The 23968-nt window shown below is 33.5% G+C and overlaps 1 protein-coding gene across 3 annotated transcripts in view; it reads left to right on the forward strand.

The window, feature by feature from the left end:
• Nucleotides 1-23968, forward strand: part of INTS6 (integrator complex subunit 6) — a 93082-nt gene that overhangs the window by 43587 nt on the left and 25527 nt on the right. For all 3 annotated transcript variants that reach the window (XR_012495567.1, XM_074329907.1, XM_019752156.2), the window contains 8 exons: nucleotides 5846-6029; nucleotides 11643-11768; nucleotides 13210-13364; nucleotides 17551-17703; nucleotides 17826-17958; nucleotides 18982-19076; nucleotides 20858-20968; nucleotides 21982-22197. Coding sequence is in view for 2 of the 3 variants with exons in the window: in XM_074329907.1 (XP_074186008.1) it covers nucleotides 5846-6029; nucleotides 11643-11768; nucleotides 13210-13364; nucleotides 17551-17703; nucleotides 17826-17958; nucleotides 18982-19076; nucleotides 20858-20968; nucleotides 21982-22197 (1173 nt within the window). In the remaining variant the exon portion in view is untranslated. The remainder of the gene's footprint in view (nucleotides 1-5845; nucleotides 6030-11642; nucleotides 11769-13209; nucleotides 13365-17550; nucleotides 17704-17825; nucleotides 17959-18981; nucleotides 19077-20857; nucleotides 20969-21981; nucleotides 22198-23968) is intronic.

The raw sequence follows: 23968 nt of genomic DNA on the forward strand, positions 1-23968 counted from the left end.
GACAGTATAATGCATTGTTTAAGAGCACGGAATCAGAGGTCAGATTACGTGGGTTTTAAGTCTCATCATTTACTGTGTACCTTCCAACAAGTTACTGAAGCTCTCTGTGTCTGTTTTTAATCACTTGTAAATAGGAATTATAATAGTGCCTGTGGATTAAATGAATTAATGTATATAAAGGGCCTGCCATATAATAGTAAGTACTATATAATTGTGGTTGTTATAACTAATTTTTTTAGCATTATCTGTTTAGACACTTAAATTTGAGTATTCAAATACTAAAGTTGGCCTGCAATTAAGTCTCAGAAAATAGCTCTTATAAAACTTCCTGTCAACTGTTCAGAACTAAAAATCCTAATAAATATCTTGATAGCCAATACTGTGAGTTTCCATTTTCTTTTTGTGTGTGTTTCTTAACTTATCCTAAACACATCTCTAAAACATTTCTTTAGGAACATGATCCCTTTCCTCAGAACTCTTTAAGCAGTGGGACTGTTTTTTATTATGCACCTTTTAATCTCCAGAACCTAAACATGCCTAATATTTGGTAGGTGCATAAAAAATGATGAATGAAAGCAGGCATAATTTTCAGGGAGTAGTATAACCTCTTGCAGTAAGTATATTTTAGTAGCTAATCAATTCAAACTGTTAAGAGTCCTTATAAGTGTCTGAGTTTTGAGGTTAGTGATTGTATCTGATCTACCTTTTATTGAGTTGAGATGTGTATGAAGTTTCTTGTCTTTGGTGCTGTATAAAATAATGACACTATTATAAAAGAGGTATAGATAACTACTTGAATAATTTACTGGCTTTTGATAGTTACTGCCATATTAATATATTCTATTCTGAATATGAATATGCAGTAAAATATTATTTCTGCCGTGTTTGCCTAGTTTTGTTCTTTTTTGTTGTAGATTTTTAAAAATATAGGAAATGGAACAGAACATTCCAGATAATGAAGTTATAGTTTCCTTTGTTCCTCTACTCAGTGTTACTTCTGCCCCTCTTCCCAGTCCCAGAAGCAACAATTATCATGAATTTGGTGTGTGGCCTTTCAGTTCATGTTTTACTATATGTACTTGTATGTATTATACATATATAAAAGTACACTAAGTGATTATTTAATGGTGCATATAGATGCTAATCTATGTGTATCATTTTACATCTTGCCTTCTTTTTCATTTAATACTGTTTTTGATCCAGAAATAGACTCACATTTGTATAGTCAACCAATATAAGAAAAATGTGACATAGAGCAGCAGGATGGTCTTTTTAAAAAATGGGGGTTATGTCAATGGGATATCCGTTTGAGAAAAAAAAACTACCTTCACCCCTACCTCATATACAGCAAACTTCATTCTGAATGTATTTCACATTTAAATGTAAGTGATAAAATAAATAAAATTTATTGGAATCAAATTCCAATAAATGTTTTGGAAGAAAGCATAGAACATTTTCATGATCTTTGAGGATACAAAAAATGCTAACCATAAAAGGAAAAACACATTATAATGTCAAATTCTGTTTTTCAGGATATTATTAAAATAATAAAAGTGGTCACAAAGTGGGAGAAGGTACTCATATCTATATCCAACAAAGGACTCATGTGGAATATATTAATAATCCTTAAAATCAATAAGAAAAAGACAGCTAACACTTTTTTTTTTTTTTTAAATAGAAGACTTTATAGGCACTTCACAAAAGACCACAGCAAAATGGCCAAGAAATGTATGAAGGGTGTTCAGCTTCCTTAGACATTAGGAAAAATCAAACCCTACTGAGACACCACCACACACACACCCCAAAATGGCTAATGTGATTAAGACAGCTAAACTAAATGTTAGCTGAAGGGGATACAGAGCAACTGGTATTCTCTCGCACTGCTGGTTGAAGTATAAATTGGTACAACTACTTGGGAAAACTGTCAGTAATTGATATAGGTAATTTTATTCCCTATGACCCAGCAGTAATGCTTCTAGGTGCATATTCAACAGAAATGCATACGTACTCATATGTTTTCCATAAAGACATGTACTATAATTTCATAGTTGTGCTATTCATAATATACCCAAACTAGAAACAACCCAAATGCCTATCAACAACAAAAAAAATGTATAAATACCGTGTTTTCCAGAAAATAAGACTTGGTCTTATATTAATTTTTGCTCCAAAAGATGCATTAGGACATATTTTCAGGGGATGTCTTATTTTATCATGTACAACAAGCTACATTTATTCAAATACAGTCATGTCATCTTCTGGAACATCGTCATACTGTACTAAATGCATCTGTCTGGCTGACGTTCTTAACAGGCTTATTTTGGGGGTAGGTATTATTTTCGGGGAAACATGATAAATTATAATATATTCTCCCTCTTACACCTACACATGCCATATGGCAATGGGAATGTGTGCTCTATACTTAACTTGCAACAGTATGGATGAACCTTACCGCCATAATATTGAACAAAAGAAGTCATAAACCAAAGAGACCAAACTCTATATAATTCCACTGATACAAAGTTCAAAATTAGGCAAAACTAATCAGTTGCAAAAAAGGGGTATTGACTGGAGGGGGCATAAATTGTAAGGTTCTGTTTCTTGATATAAGTGCTAGTTACACAAGGGCATTCAACTTGTGAAAAATCATCAAGCTATATACCCTCATGATTTATGTTCTTGAATGTATGTATGTTATACTATCAAAAAATACTGTTTTGAGATCGATCCATGTTGGATCTTAGAGATCTAGTTTATTCATTTCAACTCTGGTTTATGAACCAGACCTTGATTTATTCCCTTACTGGACTTCTAAGTTGTTTCCATTTTTACTCTATTTCAAATAATGCTGTGGATAATATTCTTTGGCATTGCTTCTTGTGAAAATATGTGCATTTCTCTAAGATGTATAACTAGAGGTGGCGTTGCTGGGTTCTAGGATATGCTCATCTTCAGCTTTCTCAGGTATTACATTGTTCTCCAAAATGGCTGCATGTAGGAGTGATAGAGCATGCCCATTGCTGTTTGTACTTGTTACCACTTTTTATTGTCAAACTTTTAAATTTTGCTAATGGGATGGCCGAGAAATGGTATCTCTGATATTTTAATTTTCATTGTCTTATGTTAGTGTATTTGAGCATCTTTTTACCTATTAATACTTATAGGCCATACAGATTGCCTCAGGTATATTTTTTGCCCGTTTTTCACTTTGGGGAATTATCTACTCATAATTATTGCACCATTTTCTAATTATATATTTATATATTAATTATGTATTTTTCTTCTTGATTTATGTGTAATTTGCTTTGATTCTCAAAGTCCATATATTCAGAAAGACCTCCCTTTGCGATTTTAAGATGTTGCTAAAATTTCACCTGTAGATTATGGAATAATTCAACCTTTCTAAGAATATATTTTTTAGGTTTTTTATCTGTTTCCTGTTCCTGTTTGTCTGTCATTACTCCTTCTTATTTTACTGTCACACTTCAGCTATAGGGGATTCCCCCCCCCGCCTTTGGTGATGAGAAAGGGTGGTAGTGATATGGGAATAGGAAATAATAAAAAATAGAAAAATGAGTAAACATTTGAGAAGTTTATAAAATTGACATAGCTATGTGTAAAATATGCTTGTGAATCTTGTTTTTTTGTTTGTTTTACTAAAAATGCATTCTAGATCTAGCATTGTACAACCAAAGGCAAATTATTTCGCTGTATGTTGTCTTCCTTGTAGGTGTTCATCTGATCAGTTCTGTGTGTGTGTGTGTGTGTGTGTGTGTGTGTGTGTGTGTATCATCTGATTAATTGTTTGTATATGTATGTATGTATTTGGGGTCTATGATTATTTTATCCATCACTTATGAGGTCCCTGCAGTGCTGTTATCCACTGGATTCTTGAGATAGTTTCATGTATCCATTATTTCTCAGGGCAATGCATTAACAGTTGAAACCCCTTTCTGCCAGTGCCACTGGTGCTTTGATGTTTCTGTGATCTTAGAGAGAAAATGACACCTGATAGTTGTGCTTCCCTAGTACAAAGGTGGTTAGTCTGGAGTAAAAAGAGATGACTGAAACAGTGCTTTATTTATCTTTGGCAGGGTGTGGTAATAGCAACAAGGGCCTGGAGCTCCTGAGCTGTTTTGCAAGTGTCACAGCGCGTTTAAGATTAGAAAAACCTTCCTCAGAGAACATCCTGGCCCAGATTTCTTCTAACATTCCTTCTTTATTGCCTCTGAATCTGCCTTAAGTAGAATCAGTGCCAGGGGAGGAGCTCATGACTCCTGGCCACTGTCATAAAATCTTGGCTGATCTTGATAAAGGAATCATATTCTCTTGGCATGAATCTTTTGGAGAGAGAGGTACCAGTTTAGCAGAGCTTTACTAGGAACTCTCTTAGAATCTGATTTTTTTTTAATGGTTTGATGTAAGTCAATGAAAAATCGTGAGACTTAAGTCAGTGTAGAATGACCTCAGTCCCCAGTTTATTAAGTTCAGAAATCTTCGAGCTGAGAAATAGAAAGGCTGTAAGCAATAAAAGTAAGTCTTGCATTATGACAAAAGTAGTGTAAACTCTGGCAATTAATTTGGCAGTGATAATTTTAAAGTGTGTTTTCTAGTTTAAAGAAAACTCCAGTATAAATTTGTGTAAATTCCTGAGTGTGCTGGTCCTGAACGTTGTATTTATTTTAAAAACTTTTATAAGTGATAAGGATTTTTGTTTTCTTAAGCACTATATCATCATCTCACTTAAAATATTGTTAATAATTCCAGTATATCTCAAAATTTCCTGATTGTCTCAAAAAATCTTTGCTTTTGAACCCTCCTCACTTACCACTCTGCTTTTTCATGCCATTGATTTATTAGAGAAATCCGGTCATCTGTCATGTAGAACATCTCACATTCTGGAATTTGACTGATTTTCCTTTGTAGTGGTGTTTAACTTGATCCTATACCCCAGTAGTCCCTGTAAACTGATAGGTAGAACTGAAAGCTTGATTAGATAGAAGTTTAACCTTTCCTTTCCCCTTTTGCTTTCTGTGTTATACTCCCTTTTGCATTACATCCTGAGACATACTGTCTGTCCCATTTATTAAGAGTTACGCTAAGATTGATGTGTGGATTCTGTTGGTACAGAGGTACCCATTAGAATAATTTTAAAGCTTTTTAAAGATTCTTAAGAATCTTAGATTCTGATTTAGCAGGTCTGATGGGGATGGGGAGAGACATTAAAAAAAAAAAAAAAAAAAAAAATGCAAAAATCCCCAAACCCTCTATTTTTACTCAGATGTGCTAAAAATCACTACCTTTAGACATTTGGTATGCAGTTAGAGTGACAAAATTTACTTTCATGCAAATGCTTTGGGAACGTGTTTTGTATAAAATGAAGCACATATAAAATTATTAACTGTGGAGATGTTTGAGGCTGCTGTGGTGTAACAGAAAAGGTATGGACTTGTCCTAGGAGGCCAAATTGTTGATTCTCTTTGAGACCCATTTTTTTTTAATCTAGAAAATAGGAATAATTACCATAGGGTTGTTTTAATGATTAAATGAAATTATTTATTTGGAAGCAGTCCAGCGCCTGGTGGTTAGTTGAATTGAAATCTGAAAAGCATTATAGTAATAAGATTTTTTCAATTGAGGTCTTCAGAGTAGAGCTTAAGAAGATTGAAGTAACAATATCTCATGTGCTATTTTAGCTGTATCTGCATAAGCTTTTGTTTTTGAGCTTGTTTTTTGAGTGATGGATGACTCATGATGTAGTTTTAATACAAGTGTAATTAATGTGGCCTTTTGGGCAAAATAGCATATGGAAATCTTATTGTTTTTTTCCCCCCCTTACTTTCAGCTCCATTTACCTCTTAATTCTCCTTTGCCTGGAAGTGAATTGACCAAGGAACCTTTTCGTTGGGATCAGAGACTCTTTGCATTAGTGTTGCGGTTGCCTGGCACCATGTCAGTAGAATCAGAACAGTTGACAGGTGTTCCGTTAGATGACTCTGCAATCACACCAATGTGTGAAGTGACAGGCGGTAAGTTTTTGCTGGCAGTCATTCAGTGACTTAAAGCAGAGTTTATCTGAATGTTTTAAAATGTACATTTCAAAAACTCCATGTTTGCTTTGTTTGACAAGCTGTAACATTAGGAATTAGTAGACATATAATTCCTACATCGATAAAGGTTTGTGATTAGATTTGAATAGGATCCAATAATGAATGGTATTTTTTCTACCCATATAGAAAATACTGGTATTTCAAGTTGTTAAACTTATTTTCTTATCTACAAAGATTGCCAATGATTTATAAATGCCGAAGAATATTTTCTGTGAAAAATGTTTTGAGAATCATCTCATTACCCATTGTCCATGTAATGATTCATGCCTGGTTAAGTTCAGCTTTCCCCAGAGGCAACGAGGAAGCCTGATAGGATAGAGGAAACACCAACTGGCCCAGGTAGTCACATGCTAAGCGAATGTTGACGACACTCTTAAAACAGAATATATAATAGACTCAGAACGTCTTTAATGTGGAATGAGTTAACAGGTGGATTAATTCATATGGATATATATTGAGTGCTTACTGTGTACCAAGCACTGTTCCATGTTTTAGTACTTCAATAGTGAATATGACAAACACGGTCTTCTTACTTTCATGGAGCATTTAGTTCTCGCCTAAGGAATTGGACACTAAAATGTCCAAGTCTGGCATACCACTATATCGCTTGTGTCAGGGGCCTGCGACATAGTTTCTAGACACACAGTTGGTGCTCTGTTGAGATTCCATCATAGCCTGCTATGTAAGTTTAAGGAAAATCTAAGATCTAATGAATATTTTAGATGCTTTTCTTCTAAAAGTCCATGGGTATGGAAATCTGCAAAATTCACAGAGAATAAGGTGCCGTACCTATATAGGTATGTGAAGTAGGGAAGTTAGGAGTTTGTCATTAATTATTAAATGTTCCCATTTTATAGAAGTACTTTTTGGTGAACTCATGTAATGCCTTCACAATTTAATTTACAAAAGAAACAAGGCACGTGCACAAATTTTAAACGGAAAACCTACCATCTAAATTTGAAAATTTACCGTTAACAATTTGTGCCTGGATAATATCTTTCGGTGACAGTCCTAATTGTTTCTGTGGGTGGATGCACATTTGTATTCAGGAAATTTTCGTTTTCAGCCTTGAACTGACCCACTTCCTAAAATCCTGAGGCGGGTTTATGTTTGTTTGGTTTTTTTTTTTTCAACTCCAGCATTTTCACTTATAACAGATTGAAGAAGGTGTTTGAGGCTGTAATTGAAACATTCACACATTGGAAATTCCTTACAGTAAATTACTTAGTTTGAACTTAGAATTTTAAAGTTATGGGACTGTATGTACTATAACCTTTGTCTTCTGGGATCAAATGTATTCAGAGTATGAAACAGAGTGAGTGGTATAATCAAAGGTGGTCTGAGAAGAATCTGAGACATCATGTAGTAGTTAATGTCCTTGCCATTGGGCAGTAATATACCTAAGTTATGTTGTTTATTCTTTGAAAGGAACATCTCTAGAGAAGAAATCCAAGTCACCCTTGGTAATATCTTTTAATGACCCAGAAACCTTAGTTGGTTAAGAAATGAGGAAGCTTTCCCCAGATACACACCCTAAATCTCTCCTGATGCAGCAGTTTATTATTTGCCTCTTTTCATGCTCTTGCTAACAAAAATTGAAAGCTGCTCAAATGCCACTCACCTTTTCATATATCTCAATATGTTTTCTTATTTATTTTAAAAGGATATTGACTAAAGAAAGTTTTGAGAATAAACCATCAAAAAAGAAGAGGGACCAGAAAAACTAATATCCACTGGTATTACACGATGTAATACATAATCACTGCTAATGATTCCTGTGCATTGTAAAAAACTTAATGATAAGAATAGTATATGTACATTTATTTTTTCCCATTGTAGAGTAATTTGTGTTCACTTAGGAAAAATTGGAAAGAAATTTACCTGTGTTGCCAAAATAATTGCTTAACATTTTGTTATACTTTATGTATGCTTTTTAAAAAATTATGCAATGAACGTTGTAAGCATTTTCCTTTTACTATCAGGTAATTAATGAGTGCCCACTCTATGCGAAATAACTATTCTTAATGCTAGGAATATAGCAGGAACAGTAGACAGAAAGCTTACATTTTGAGACTGTATGACATAAAGTCATGTAAAGTGAATATATAGTATTAGGGAGTGCTACTTTGAAGAAAAAATAGGGTAAGGGAATAGAGAGTAACTTGAGGCAGAGAATGAGTATTAATGGGAGGTCTTCTGAGGAGGTACCTCTCCCCCTTCTCCCCCCTTTTGTCATAAACCTAAAGGATATGCTTACCCCAGTTTGAATCAGTTTGAAATATTGCTTACCCTTGGAGATTGTTATACTCATTATGTAAAAAAGTAAATAAACAATAATTGTTTTTTTACAAATTACGTTTGCATATCCCAAGCCCTGAAGTTCAAGTCACTTATTTGAATAGGGATTAAATCAGCCCTGGTTGTATCTTAAAAATATTAATCCCATTAAAATTATTATCACATCATCAACCCTCTTTTTTTCAATTGAGGTATAATTGGCATACAGCATTATATTAGTTTCAGGTGTACAACATAATAATTTGATATTTGTACATATTGCAAAATAATCACAATAAGTCTAATGTATGAGTAGAGGTCTGAATAATGCAGAGGAAATCGTACAGGAAGAAACATGCTCCGTATTTTGGGGAGCAACAGGAAGGCTGATATGGCTGGAGTTTACACAGGGAGGAGTAGAAAGTAACAGGGAGATTTAGAGAGGTAGGCAAGGGCCAAATGTTGAATAGCCTTTTAGGTCATAATAAATATTTCTGTTTTCCTAGTGTGATGGGAAGACATTGGAGGGCTTTTTATGGGAGGTGACATCTGATATCTATTCCTGAAAGATCACTTCAGCTGCTAGATGAAAATATACTGTAAAGTGGCAAGGATGGAAGCAGGGACTAGTAGGAGATGACAGTTCTTTGGTTTAAAGTGCTAGGTTTGGAGGTGGTGAGGAGATCTGATGCAAAGGAGAACCGAGGATGAGGGCAATGAGAGAAGAGGAAATCGGTGATGATCCCTAGATGACCCAGTTGGCCTGAACAAGGGGAGGTGAATGGTTGTGCCATGGACTGCAGTGGGTACACTGGGGAGAAGCAGGTGTGGGGGAGGCAGAGGGATGATATCAAGTCAGAAAATGCCTGATAGACATGTTATGTTGGTGGAGGTACTGAGGATAAAAATCATTTCATAAAAATGGTAAAACTTTTCTAGATTAAATACATTTAACTTTCTTAGCCCCTATAAGGACTGTTGCCTAACTTCAAAAAGTTCTTTTTGTCTCTTCTCTGTTATACAACAATGCTAATCTAATAGACTTCTGTCAAGTTGTTGTTGTTTGTTTTCATTTTACTGCCTTCAGACTCACTATATTTAGTTTGATTTTTTTGTGTGTGTGGACGCTACATAATCACAAGTGAGCCATCTTCTTGACTTGAAGGTGTGTGCTTTTCTCACTAATAGAATTAGTGAGCCTAGAAACTTCATGCTTCAATACAAAGGGTGAGTTTGGACACAGAGAATAAGAGACACATTACATAAATAGGCTCACTTTGCAAAGATGGCAAAATTTGCTATTTCTCTTTAACTTTTAAAAGAACTAATGGATTATTATTATTTGCCAAATGAGTCAAGGTTTTTCCCTTTTTCTCTAATTTTCATTAAACATCTTTGGTAGTCATTTTATTTCATAGTAAGATCATAACTCATTTACTTATGGTTTTCTAATCAATTAATTGATGATGATACAGGTTAGGGCAGTAGAAAAAATTGTCACAATTTTACACTTAAAAACTTGGTTTTTAATGACTTCTTGGGAATATGCTTAAGTTTCATGAAATAAGATATTCAACCTTTATATAATCTCATAAGTACTTTGTGTGTTAAGATGGTCAGCCTTTTTATGTATTGTTTTATGTATATGTTAAAATTGACTCGGAAAAAAAATTTGACTTTACTAATTCTTTCAAATATATGTGACTCCATATAGATATTCTGTTTTAAATATTGGTTTCAAATGAACATCATGATACCCTGTAAGGGTTTGGCTCTTGGTTGTACTACTGTAGTTAACCTTCGCATGCTTTCGTTTTCTCATTTGTAAAATGGAGAATGTAACCTATACATTGTTGCTAGGATTAAATAAATTAATGTGATAAAGTGATTAGAATAGTGCCAGGCACATGGACACTCGGTAATTGGTAGGTATTTTTATTATTATGACTGTCATTATCATACATAACTAAGTTGTTACATAATACTTGTTTTTCTAAGCAAAGCTGACCCTTAAGAATTTCAATCGCACTACTGCCTAATATTCTCTTTTCTGAGTAGCCTTTAATAAATCACAAATTAAGTATAAATTGATATGAGTAATTCAGATATAATGATACAGCTGTGTTTGGTTGAATTGTTGAAAAATTTGTAAAATTCCATATTGTGCTCATTGCAAATTACATTTTAAGATGTTTTATTAAAGATTGTTTCAGTTAAGGTTTTCAGCATTGGTCAATATCAGCACATATAATAAAATATGACAAGTTAAATGTTATTTTAAATTTTATAGTAGCCACATTAAAAAGAAATAGGTGGAATTCATTTTCATATTATTTAATTCATTATACACAAAATATTATTTCAAAAGGAAATTGATATTTAAAAATTATTGAGACATTTTACATTATTTTCATATTAAGTCTACTAAATAAGGTGTGTATTTTATACTTACTATACGTCTCAATTTGGACTAACCATACTTCAAGTTCCCAGTAGTCATATGTAGCCAGTGACTATGGGACAGCACAGGTCTAGATACATCAAAAATCCCTGTTTTAAGAGATCTTTTCATTAGTAGTTTTTTCTTAATCACTAGCATTTTAATGCTTCTGAACTAAAAATCCCATGGGTTATAAAATATACAAAAGGGAAATTCATTTAATATAGGCAATTTCCAAGTAGGTAAGCCAAATTAAATTCAGAAACGCACATGCTACCATCTACATATTAAAGTGCAAATATTTAAAATAAGCAATAACTGCCAGCAGACCAATTATATAAGTATCTGCTATGTATTTTGCATTAACCTTAGTGATAATACTTTTATTAAGCAGGAGGATTTTGGGGGTTAGTTACTAGATGTTGTATATGTATAAAAAGGATAAATTGTATTGGATAACAGTTACAGTTTTTTATATATATATTTTTGAAATCATACTTTATACAATGTGTATAATATACATATATAAATAAAACATGATTTTTTTATTGTGATTTGTTCAGACCAAGATTTCTGTTTTTCATATATCTATAATTAGAAGAAAAAAGTTGATATATTCTCTCAAGATGGAATTGTTGGTTTATTGAAAATAACTTTTTATTCATTCTTTTCACAAGATAATTAAATAAGTCAAACTTTATCATTGAACCTTTGTTAATCAGTACTGTCAGAAACTCCACTGTGGTTCTCTCTTGCTAAAGGTAGGAATTTCTGCAACTAACTAGTTCACTTTATTTATTTATTTTTTATCTCAGGCCGCTCATACTCTGTATGTTCTCCAAGAATGCTTAATCAGTGTCTGGAGTCCTTGGTGCAGAAAGTGCAAAGTGGCGTGGTAATAAACTTTGAAAAAGCAGGACCAGATCCTTCCCCTGTAGAAGGTATTATCACACTTTTCTTACATTCTAAACTTGCTGTATCAATTATGCAACTAGAATTTAAAAATTACTATGATAAGGCCTTAAGATTGACAAAGCCAAATTACTAAGATGACAAAACAGCTATTGGTAAAGAGGGAAGATTAAATAGGATAGTCAGGATAAACTGATAGTGGTTCAGTAACATCACTTTTTTATATTGATTGTTAATAAACTGAAGTTTTATAAGAGCCAAAAAGCTAAGCATTTACAGCTGAGCAACCTCATTTCCTTTTTAGTATTGTAACATTGCCTCTCTCCTGTATGTATGCTTCTCCCATGTCTTTCAGTACACAAGAGTGAACCCTATGTGTTTCTTTAACTCTTTAGCTATGTTTTTTCTAAGGATCAAACTGGTCACAACCAAGTGGTGTGTGTGGTTCCAAAAATGAGGAACCAGCCTTTGCCATTAAGCTAAGCCCCTTGTGGCTTTATTCTAATATTCTGTGATCATGAACTATTTACATTAGCCAAAGGGTATAAAGAGTTAACTAGAATCAATGGAAAGCTGTTACATCTGGATCCTTTCATTGTACAATGGAGCTTAACAAGAATTAGAAAGCCTTTAATGATACTTGGTAGAGGTGATCCACTAGAGTGGGAGAAGAGAAAGGTCAGAGATGAAAAACTGGGTACCCTCAGACGGGGATTATAGGGAAGGAGTTGAAGATGGTAAGATTATATAAATTTTATCACTGTTTCTGGTTTAAAAAAAAAAAAGTTTTTTTCTTTAATTTAATTGTGGAATATGTTTATTTTTAGATTATTTTAGTGCTTGGTTTAGAGTTAGGCACTAAGTAAATGTTTAATTGAAGAGAGTTGCTCTTTTGATAGAATTATTTTAGATTAAAGGTAGGTGCTTTAAATCTGGATTTGAAGGGATTTTTCCAGTTATTAGACTTTAGGTAAAATGATTAATCATTTAGCAATACTTTCGTAGTATTTACTAAGCCAGGCACAATGATGAAGAAATTGAGTGTTTACCCTTATCATCTGGAGGGGGAAATATATCATTCATTAAACAAGTATTTACCACTAAGTATGTTGTACATATTCTGATTGGGCAAGCAAAGGATGCTGTGGGATCTCCTTTCAGCTGTTAAACTCATAGTTGGCATTTGCAGACTTTACTCTAGTGAATTTTAATCTAATCTAAATGTTAAGCAGTCATGATGGTATTCTACCATTTAAGAAAAATAGGAAAATTCAGAATCGAACAAGTATTAGAAGATTTTTATTAACACGTTGCGTACGGATCATGAGAATCTTCGTTTTTTCTGAGTGGATTTTTATGAGGGATTTAAACCCCGGCGTACGCAGCGTGTTAATAATGGATATAAATTAACTCTTTATGCTTTTCCCCCTTAATGATAAATGCTTTCTTTGTCTTATTTCTTTACTATAGATGGGCAGCCTGACATATCAAGGCCTTTTGGATCTCAGCCTTGGCATAGCTGTCACAAACTTATATATGTCAGACCAAATCCTAAAACGGGGGTTCCTATAGGTCATTGGCCTGTTCCAGAATCTTTTTGGCCAGATCAGAATTCTCCAACACTAGTAAGTACCAAAAAGACTATGACTTTGTAATAGTAACCATTTAGCTGCTTTGCATACTAGTTTTAAGTACTACTATCAGTTAAAGGTATGGCTAATTTATGGGAATTAGACAGATGTTCAAAGTGCTGCAATAAGCTATTAGTTACTTTAGAATACTGTATTGTTCATTATGTAATAATAGAAGAAAGGCATCTGTTTCCTTTAGAATCGAATGCTATGCTTACGTTTTTATTGACATCTGTGTACAGAATCATAGATGTAATGAGTTTCTCTTTGGACTCTAAACATAATGTAACATGAAGATTTGTCTCTGGGACAAATTTAGAATTTAAATGAAGTCTTAGAAAATAATTCTGATTGTTTGCCTGCAATCTTTTAGGACTTAATGTTGATTTGCATGATTTTAGTTATAGTCAGTGATTTTAGTCTGGAGGTTTAAGGTAGAAAAGATCTTCTGATCTTGTTTGCATGAATTATTTTTAGAAATAGTGAGGCTTGTTGAATGATCATGGTGAATTATTAGTATTCACTATACGGTTCTTATAATGTAAATTTATACAAACTGATATCTCTTTAATCTTAATAGATTGTTTTTTCCAGATTAGTATTTTTTTCTAGTATCTGAGGACATCACAGGATATTTTGTGGGAAAGCATGACAGTGGTTCTTTCCATATTAATCTTAGAAGCTAAAAGGTGTATTTCAAAGCTCATTAAGCAGTCTTTTAATGTTTCACGTAGCTATCGTTTATTAATTAAACTGAACCCTATTTGAAAACTTTATACTTTAAAGTTATATCAACTCTTCAGGAAATATTTACTTTTAATCTATATAAGGTCTATAAAGTTATACCTCCTTTATTCATTTGGCTTTAATGAAATTAATGTTTTATAATTTTCAGTGAGGTATCTTCTTAATTCCTTTTCTTTTCTTCTGATTGAACCATCATAGTGTTTTAGTCTGGCCTAAACAGAAGCTCTCAATTCTTTTTGTCCATTTTACTTTCTCTTCTGGACTCCTTTCAACTCTTATAGAACAGGTATCATATTTGTATGAAACGCTGTCTTGTTGCTTGTTCAGTCTATTATATTTATGTATCGCCTACAGTAAGACATATGGGCCTTTTTGAGTCCTAATAGAAAGAAATTTAAAACCAATATCACAAGCATCATATTAATACTACTCTAGTGGTCTATTGCAAATTGTTATAAGCCATAGAGGATTTTGAAGTATGGGCAGGATTTCAGTGGGAGGAGGGAGCAGTATGAGAAAAAAGTGTGGAAGTGAAAAAGAACTAAAGAGGACTAAAAAGTAGCTAGGTATAGGCAGGTCATAAGACATGTAGAACACTGAGAGTACTAGTAAATGAACCAAATTGTTCATGACTTTAAATGCAAGGTTAAGGAATTGAAGCTTTTTCATTGAGGCTCAAAGAACAACCGAAGATATTTTTATACAGTGCTGTTTTAGGAAAATTAATCTGATGGTTGTTATTTGCAGCAAAATTAGGAGATGAGTTGAAAGGTAAGCAGGACTATGGTTAGATATGATGGAAGAGAGAATCCTAAGAAAGATGATATTGGAAAGACCTGGCAAAATTTAATAACTGAAGGATATTAGAGGGGAAATGAAATTTTTATGAATAACAGTGTTTCAAATAAGAATTGATATTGAAATTAGATGTGACTTAGAGACTGATTCTGAATTTAAATCGTGGCTCTACCAATTATTAACTATGTACCTTTGGTTAATTATCTTCTCTAAGCCTTAATTTCCCATCTATTGAATAAAGATAATAGCTCCTATCTCACAGGATTGTTTGGGGGATTAAATGAAATAATTAATGCAAATTTTCTTAACTAAATTGTAGAAGATTCCCTTCCCCTCTCTTTTCCTTATGGACTGATTCAGTAAGCTATGTGTTAGGTGCATGCTAGGCACAGGAGCACAAGATGAGTAAAACGATGCTTACCGGGTAACTCTTGAACCTTACCATTAGACAGGAGGGTCAGACATGTAAAGATGATACAGTGTGCTAACCGTTGTAGAGGGCAGAGCAGAATCTAGAGGAGGTGGTGTCTAACTGCCTGGTATGTGATTGGGGTACAGTGTGGGAAGGGGTGTCAAGGAAGAAGTTTCTTTTGTGGTTGGTACTTGCCAGTCAGACTCCAGAACTTTGTTTGCAGGATGCAAGGGAGAAAAATAAAGCAGTCATGGATAACACTGTGAAACACAGGGGCATGAAAGACGATCATCTGTTTGAGCAGCTACAAGTAGTTTGGTGTGACCAGAGCACAGGGTGTACACGGTGTGGTGGGTGAAAGGCAGACTGGGACCAGATCGTCAGGGGTCTTTGTATATGACATTAAAAGAGTTGACCCTATTCTTAGGTGATTGGCTATTGCTTTTACCAAATAATTTCAGATAGGGCAATTATATGATCATATTTAAATTTTATTGCCATGGGATTAATTAGAGGGGGGTTGATTAATTAGGGAGACTAAAATAAGTAGTTGTACTAGTCTAGTCTGAGAAATGATGAAAGCATGAATTAGAGTGATAAGAAATAGAAGATAAATTTCTAGAGAGATGAGAGTTTAGTACTGACAGGGTACTAACTAATACTGAGCACCTGACATATTAATGTGTTCTGCTAAGTGGCTTAGAATTTGTGGAATCATTTATCTGGTTCTTTGTGATAATTAAATATAGAGGATAAGGGGGAGATATTAAGGGTAATACCTAGGTTTTTCGAATTTTAAGGTTTGAGGGAGGAACAGGGCATTGGATGATCATGTGTCTGAGGGACCCAGAGGAGATTTAGGTTATATCCAGTAGGCAGTTGGAACCATTAAAAGAAACGAGAGGGATCTGGTCCCAGCACAGTCGTTTGGGAGCCACCATTGTATAGGTAGTAACTGTGGCTAGCAGAGTCCTTTATAGCTATGAAATTTCGAATTATTTCTTCATAGCTCATATTTTCTTCACCTATCTTCAATTGATGAGGTTTTACTCATTTATTTTACACTTTTCGAACAAGTATTTATTATTAAAGTGGGGGGTGGGGATCGCCATTTACCCAGACCTCCCTTCACCACCCTGGGAGAAGGATGGAGGACAAAGGAGAGGTGGGTGGAGCCAGTTCAGATCTTCCCAGGAAACATGCCTTCTGCCTGGCAGCTGTCCCAGGCTGACCCCCCGGGATGTGGGGCAGAGGGACTCGTACACATGCCAGTACCATTCGCACATGTCGACATTGACGTCTTTCGTGGCCGTTGCCTTCTCACAGCTGGTGGAAGTCCAGGAAGTGCAGCTCTGTTAGCAGTTCCTGCTCTGGTTCTGGCTGGGGAGGCGGCTGTGAAAGCGTGCAGTCGGATAGTTCTTGATTTGATCGTCATGTCTTCTGCCATGGTGCTGACTTCTAAAGATGCCCCTGAAGCAGCTTGAAGCTCAGTGTGACCCTCAGCAAAGATTTTAAGGAAGGGGAGACTATTAAGGGGGAAATAGAGTAACATACCCCCTCTTTTTTCCTTTGAAGTATTGTGGGTTTTGTATCTCTAGGAGCAGGATATATAAACCACAGGGATAATGAAAGCAGTCTACCAGAATAAGAAAGGAATACGTTAGAACTTCTATTTATGTTTATTTTTACTTTCCTATTTTTAATATTACATTGGTATATATTTTGTGTGCCTGCACATATATATACATACTTACTACTTTACAAGTAATTTATAGCTATATGTAATGTGGTAACATTGTATATTCAAAAACTTTTACTGATCCAGGTATATGATCAGTTTGGAAACCACTACTCTATACGAGTAATTAAATTGGTACAAGTGAGGACTCATGAAGGTTTCTATATGTTCATGTTTCTTGGATGTAACAATTAATGAGTACTTATTTAATTCCAAAATGTTGCATTTAATTTCTCTGAGAAAGTTTGATTTTAAACCTAAAAATATTTTCATTCTGTAGAGATTTTGTTTTCTCATGAATATTATATAACTGAAACTTTTCATTTTCAAGTACTTTTTTTCAGTTCGATGGTGTTTTCAGTAGTAAATTAGACTCTTACTAGCAAAACTAAGGAACTGAGTAAATTTTGGTAGTGAGGCATACTGAAAATGAGTTCGTTTCTGGTATTTTGTGTAAATAGTAATAATAAGAATTTCCCATCTAGCCACCTCGGACATCTCATCCTGTAGTGAAGTTTTCCTGTACAGACTGTGAACCAATGGTTATCGACAAATTGCCTTTTGACAAATACGAGTTGGAACCTTCACCACTGACTCAATTTATCTTGGAAAGGAAATCTCCTCAAACATGTTGGCAGGTGAGCTGAACAACCACAGTGACTTAAAATTTTAAGTTAGATATTTCTTATATAAACCATGGTTTATATAACATTCTGTGAAGGTTATTAAATACAAAGTTTTAACCACTCCTTTTTAACAGGTATATGTGAGCAATAGTGCAAAATATAGTGAACTTGGTCATCCGTTTGGTTATTTGAAAGCCAGTACAGCACTGAACTGTGTCAACTTATTTGTGATGCCTTACAATTATCCAGTCCTCCTCCCCCTTTTAGGTAAGTCGTTCTAATCACATTTTCTATGACTCAGCATATGTACACATTTTCCTACAAACAAACTTTGGCAACATCTCTTTGTAAGTTTTGCTGTCTGCTGAAAATTAATGAAAATGATTTTAATATTCTAAAATACTGAACCTGTTGAAGGTTGTTTTATTTAACTTGGTCATGTTTGTGGTGAATTAAAAGGCAGTGTCAAAACACCTTCGAGTTGAAGGCATTGTATTTAAATTTCTTTAATTAAGTATTCAAACTATTTTTCAAGTTAGATTTCTTACATAGTTAGAATTGGTAATTCAGGCTTTGTATTTGGTAAATAAGACACTTTGTGAAGCATATTCATAAGATCGGAGTGTATTTTTTTTCTAAGAACTTATCGATACTTTAATTTTCATTTGGCAAATATTTTTTTTAAATTAAAGTTTATTGGGGTGACAATTGTTAGTAAAATTACATAGATTTCAGGTGTACAATTCTGTAATACATCATTTATAGCTCACATTATGTGTTCACCACCCAGACTCAGTTCTTCCATCGGCAAATATTTTTTTAAATGAATGAATTTGTTCCAAAATAATATGATAAAAGCCTAAAGTTAGTTTTTAGGGACCATCTGGCTATAATATTTGAGGAGTACTGTTGGAGGAGACAAATTTTCCTCCGTGGAATTATATCATATTTAAAAGTTACTAGAAAATGCTGTGCATAGTTTCTTTCTGTCCTCAAATATGTTTCATGTCTAGGTCTAGGTAGTGAATAGATTTTCCTTATTTCATGATTCTACCTATACTGTTAGTAATTCTATAGCATAATTGGTGCCTTTTCATTTTTAAAATGGTATTACTAAACAAAAATGCCAGAACCAAAAATTTTACCATGTTCAATTTTTTAAAAGCTTATGTCTTATGTAACTTTTTCATTTACAAGTAAGACAGACTTTAAAAGTGAAACTTATTTGACTTGATTTTCATCTGTGAAAACAATGAGTGATGATAGTTTGTTCACGTTATACTTTTGTAGATGACTTGTTTAAAGTACATAAAGCAAAACCAACATTGAAATGGAGACAGTCGTTCGAAAGTTATTTGAAGACAATGCCTCCATACTATCTTGGGGTAAGAATATTGTTGTTAAGAATAGAACTTACAAAGTTTTACATTATGCTTATAGTTTACTATAGGAATTATAAACATATTTACTGCTGTTATAGATTAAATGTCATTAAAATTGAGTGTACAAATGACCAATATAGATGTAATGGGAAAGAAATGTTTCAGTGATTTGCAAAGTAATGATGATGATAATTAGTACATATAGTACTTGCCCTATGCCTGGTATTATCCTAAGCCCTTTAAATGTATTAACCTCATTTATTTTATACAGTAATCCTACAAGGTAGAAATGATCATTGTTCCTCTTTCACAGATGAGGAAACTAAGGCACTAAAAGATTAAGTAATTTGTCTAAGGATACACTGCTAATATGCAGGAGACTGGAATTCAATCCCAGATGGTCTGACTTTAGAATTTAGGCTTTTAAATTCAATTGTTGTACTACCTTTTTAAATTGCAGTTTTAAAATTATCTCTCTAATGGTACAAAATAGTTTTTGTTGCATTATTTCCTAAATCTCCAGAAATATGTTTTAGGTAGATAAGTATATATTCTCATAGAGCCATATATTTTTAGAACTATGAATTTTCTCATTACTTAAAATCTAGTTTATCATAGTAGGTAAACTACTATTTTATGAAAAGTAACTTGAAAAAAAGACTATATTGAAAGTACTTTTAAGCATTACTTCTGCTTTTAATGCAGGAATATTACAGCATTTGACTGTAACTAATCTTTGTAAATGGTTCCTAATAAGAACATTAATTTCTTGAGCTTTCAAAATCATATTTTATGGTTTTAAAAGATAAGTTGTGTGAGTGTCTAGCACATATTGCCTGCCATATAAGAGAGGGAAAAGGAGGAAATACTTTGAACTGTTACATATGTTGACTCATTTACATTTCATAGCAACCTGGAGGACTTAGCCAAAGCGACATGGGTATTGAATATCAGAGCTGGGATTTGATTCCAGTTTGACACAAATGCTTATACACTTTCTAATATGTCCGTGAATTACCATCCTTTTTCTGTCTGTCCCATTCACGTGTGCTAGACATTCCTGCTTGTGATATTTCCCACTGGTTCTCAATTGTTCTCTCCTTACAATTAAAAATTATGTCACTATACCACATTCACAGTAAATATTAGACTGGTTTTCCTTTTTATTTTTCCTTTAGAGCTAGTTTCTGTTTTTTCAGCTCAACTAATGATAATAGTAGTAGATTAATACCTACTGAATGCTTACTGTGTGCCAGATGCTTTTATAAATGCTTTACAGGTATTAATATAATCCCATGACAACCCTATGAGGTAGATACTATTATTATCATTTTATAAATGAGAAACTAAGAAACAGAATGGTTATTCAACCTGATATGGGGTCATAAAGCTAGTGACCTATGGGTTCGCAACCTACTCAGTTACCCAAAGTAGAAATCTATTTCTTTGATTCCTTTTCAGTTACTACCCAAGTTCTATCAAATCTATCTCTGCAACGTGTCTTTTGCCCATTTCTTCCAAAGTTAATATCTCCAGTGATACTAAGAAGTACAAGACTTCACTTTTTATTGAGTATTATTATAGCCTCTAATCCTTTTTAACTATTTCAAACTGCCTTTCTTTCATACCACTGACAAATCAAATACAAATATGATTATGTTACTCTCTTATTGAAGGAAAGTAGAAATTTGGAGTATCAGAAATTTTCAAAACTGACTTAATACATGTAACCATAAATTTCTGACAAGCTTAGGACTGAGTGATGTTTTCTTTGTTGCCTCCAGCCTTTGAAGAAAGCTGTTAGAATGATGGGAGCGCCTAACCTAATAGCGGACAGCATGGAGTATGGACTTAGTTACAGTGTCATTTCATACCTCAAAAAACTGAGTCAACAGGTAATATTAAGAAATAGAGCCATTAAGTATTTTGAATGGTTTTGGCCAAGATGGTTAACAGGCCAGATGTTAGTGCTGGATAGTTCTAACGGAATTCCATCCTATTAGTATATTACATTTTAAAACCACTTATATCATATAATAATATAATTCTATCTCCAGGTACATGACATGCTATATTTTGAAATGTTAATTTCAAATAAGTCCTAGTTTATGAAAATGACTTCATTAATATGGTCCTAGACTTCCTGTATGTGAACATTGTTTTCTTTTGCCAAATTTATGTTAGAAAGTTGTTTTTCTTCGACAAAATAGCAGTTTCTTTTGCTTTATGTTTTAAAGCCTGTTGTTTTTTCTTCGAAAATTGGAGTTTCTTTTGAAATGTTTGTAAAAGACATTGAATTCTGTCGTTTTGGGCGTAATTCACATTAATAGATAATATGGTAGTTAAGCAGTGTACAACTGACTGCCAAGGTATTAATGTTATAAAAAATACATTATTTTTCCAGTACTTCTGCCATTTCTACTTTAACTGTTAATTGAAATGCAGGTTGTAAAGAGTCAAACTACTGCTATTTGATTTACAGTGAAAAACTACATCATTATTTCCTATATCTATGAAGATTTAGTTATGTGCTAATAACAGTGTCTTTAAGTAAATATTGATGAGATGATTTTTTTCTATTTTACATCACCTGAATTGGAAATATGTATTTTCATTTAGAGTGCCTTTATATTTCATGGTTTAAGTGTAGTGGATATTAATAAATAAAATGAATTAAAGTCGTATTTGTTTGCCCTGCTCCAAAAGCCTAGAATTCTAATGATTTAAAATCATAAGACATTGTTTAAACTATGTTTACCAAGCATGTGACATAAAGTATGCTACTTGAGTTTTTAGTTTCTTATGTACATTTTAAATATAATATTTAATTTATAGAAGACGAAAGCTATAGTATTTAATTTGCCAATTTAGATTATAACAAGACAACTCTTACTTATTTTTACTTTAGGCCAAAATAGAATCTGATCGAGTCATCGGATCTGTAGGCAAAAAAGTAGTACAGGAAACTGGTATTAAAGTCCGAAGCCGATCCCATGGTTTGTCAATGGCATATAGGAAAGATTTTCAACAGTTACTCCAGGGAATTTCAGAGGATATTCCTCACAGACTGCTGGACCTTAATATGAAAGAATACACTGGGTTCCAAGTTGCTTTGCTCAATAAGGTAATAGTTACATAAAGTTAATGCTGCTCCAGTTACATTCTGTTGTATTGTTGAATAGATTAAATTTTCTATTAACTGATACTGTTTGTCCAAATTTTCAGAAGTACTTTTATACCTTTGCACAATAATGATCATTTAGTCGTTGAATTTTATAATTAAAACAGACATTGTACATGGTAAGTGAATGAATGAATATATTGATGAAGAGTAAACTAACCTATTCATTTTGTAAATGAGTAAACAGATGCTTAGAGATTGCTTAAAGTGAGATAGCTAATGCTAGAGTCACTATAGTTTGGTACTTACACTGATGACCTTGGGCGCACAGCATGGTCCTAAAATGCTTTATGAATACTCATTATTAAAAAGATCTTTATCCCAGCAGCCTTTTTGTGAAAATAAAATTTATATGCCGACTGTAAAATACATATGGAAATGTAAAGGTACTAGAATAGCTAAAATAATTTTGGAAAAGAATAGAGTTGCAAGACTTGCGCTATCTAATTTTGAAAGTTACTGTAAAGCTGCAGTGATCAACACTTTGTATTGTTGGCATAAGGATAAACATAAATCAGTGGAACAGAATAGAGTCTATGAGCAGGCCCTCACACATATAGTCAGTTTTTAACAAAGGTACCAAAATAATTCAGTGGGTGAGAATAGTCTTTTCAACAAATAGTGTTGGAACAATTGGATATCCATATTCAAAATATGTAAATGTGACTGTTACCTAACATTACTTGAAGTGACCATGGTCGTAAATATAAGAACAAAACTATAAACTAGAAGAAAACTGGAGAAAATCTTCATGACCTTGGGTCATGGGTCATTGAAGATTTCTAAAATACAACACAAAAAGCACTTGATAAATTGAACTTCATGAAAAGTAAAATTTTTGTCTTCAAAAGAAACTTTGAAAAACGAACAGGAAGTTACAGCCTGGGAGAAAAGCATATATTGAATAAAGAACTCATACAACCCAACAATAAAGAGATAAGCATCCCCATAAAAAAAAGGGGGGTGGGCAATTTGAACAGACACTTCACCAAATAAAATATACAAACTTGAACAGGCACATGAAAAGGTGCTCAACCTTATTGTCTGTTAGGGGAATACAAATTAAAACCATAATGAGACCCCCATTTTACACCTACTAGAATGGCTAAAATTTTAAAGACTGAAAAATTTCAAGTGTTGGCGAAGAGGTAGAGTGACTGAACTCTCATACACTGCTGATGGAAAATAGTTTGCAGTTTCTTAAGAAGGTAAATATATACTTGCTATTTAACCAGCAGGTCTACTTGTAGGTATATATCTGCCCAAGAGAAATGAAAATATATATCATAGAAGCATTATTCATAATATACCACAACTGAAAAACAATCCAATGTTCATGAACTGGTAAATGGAAGATGTGGTATACCCATATAATGGAACACTACTGTTCTACAGTAAAAAGGCACAGACCACTCATACATGAACAACATGGATGAATCTCAAAAACATGCTAAGTGAAAGAAGCCAGATAGAAAAGATTACACAGTGCAAGATTCCATCTATAAAATGGAATGTACAGACAGAAAGCACATCAGTGGTTCCCTGGGTTTAAGAATAGGGATTTGACTACAAATGGGCACAAGGGACTTGGGATGATGGAAGTGTTGTACAACTGGATTGTGGTGATTGGTTTACAGCTCTAAAGTTACTGGCCCTCATCAAACTGTGTACTTAAATGGGCAATTTTATGGTATGTAAATTATACTTCAAAACT

This window comes from Rhinolophus sinicus, linkage group LG04 (genome assembly GCF_036562045.2).
Source record: "Rhinolophus sinicus isolate RSC01 linkage group LG04, ASM3656204v1, whole genome shotgun sequence".
In the NCBI taxonomy this organism is placed as follows: Eukaryota; Metazoa; Chordata; class Mammalia; order Chiroptera; family Rhinolophidae; genus Rhinolophus; species Rhinolophus sinicus.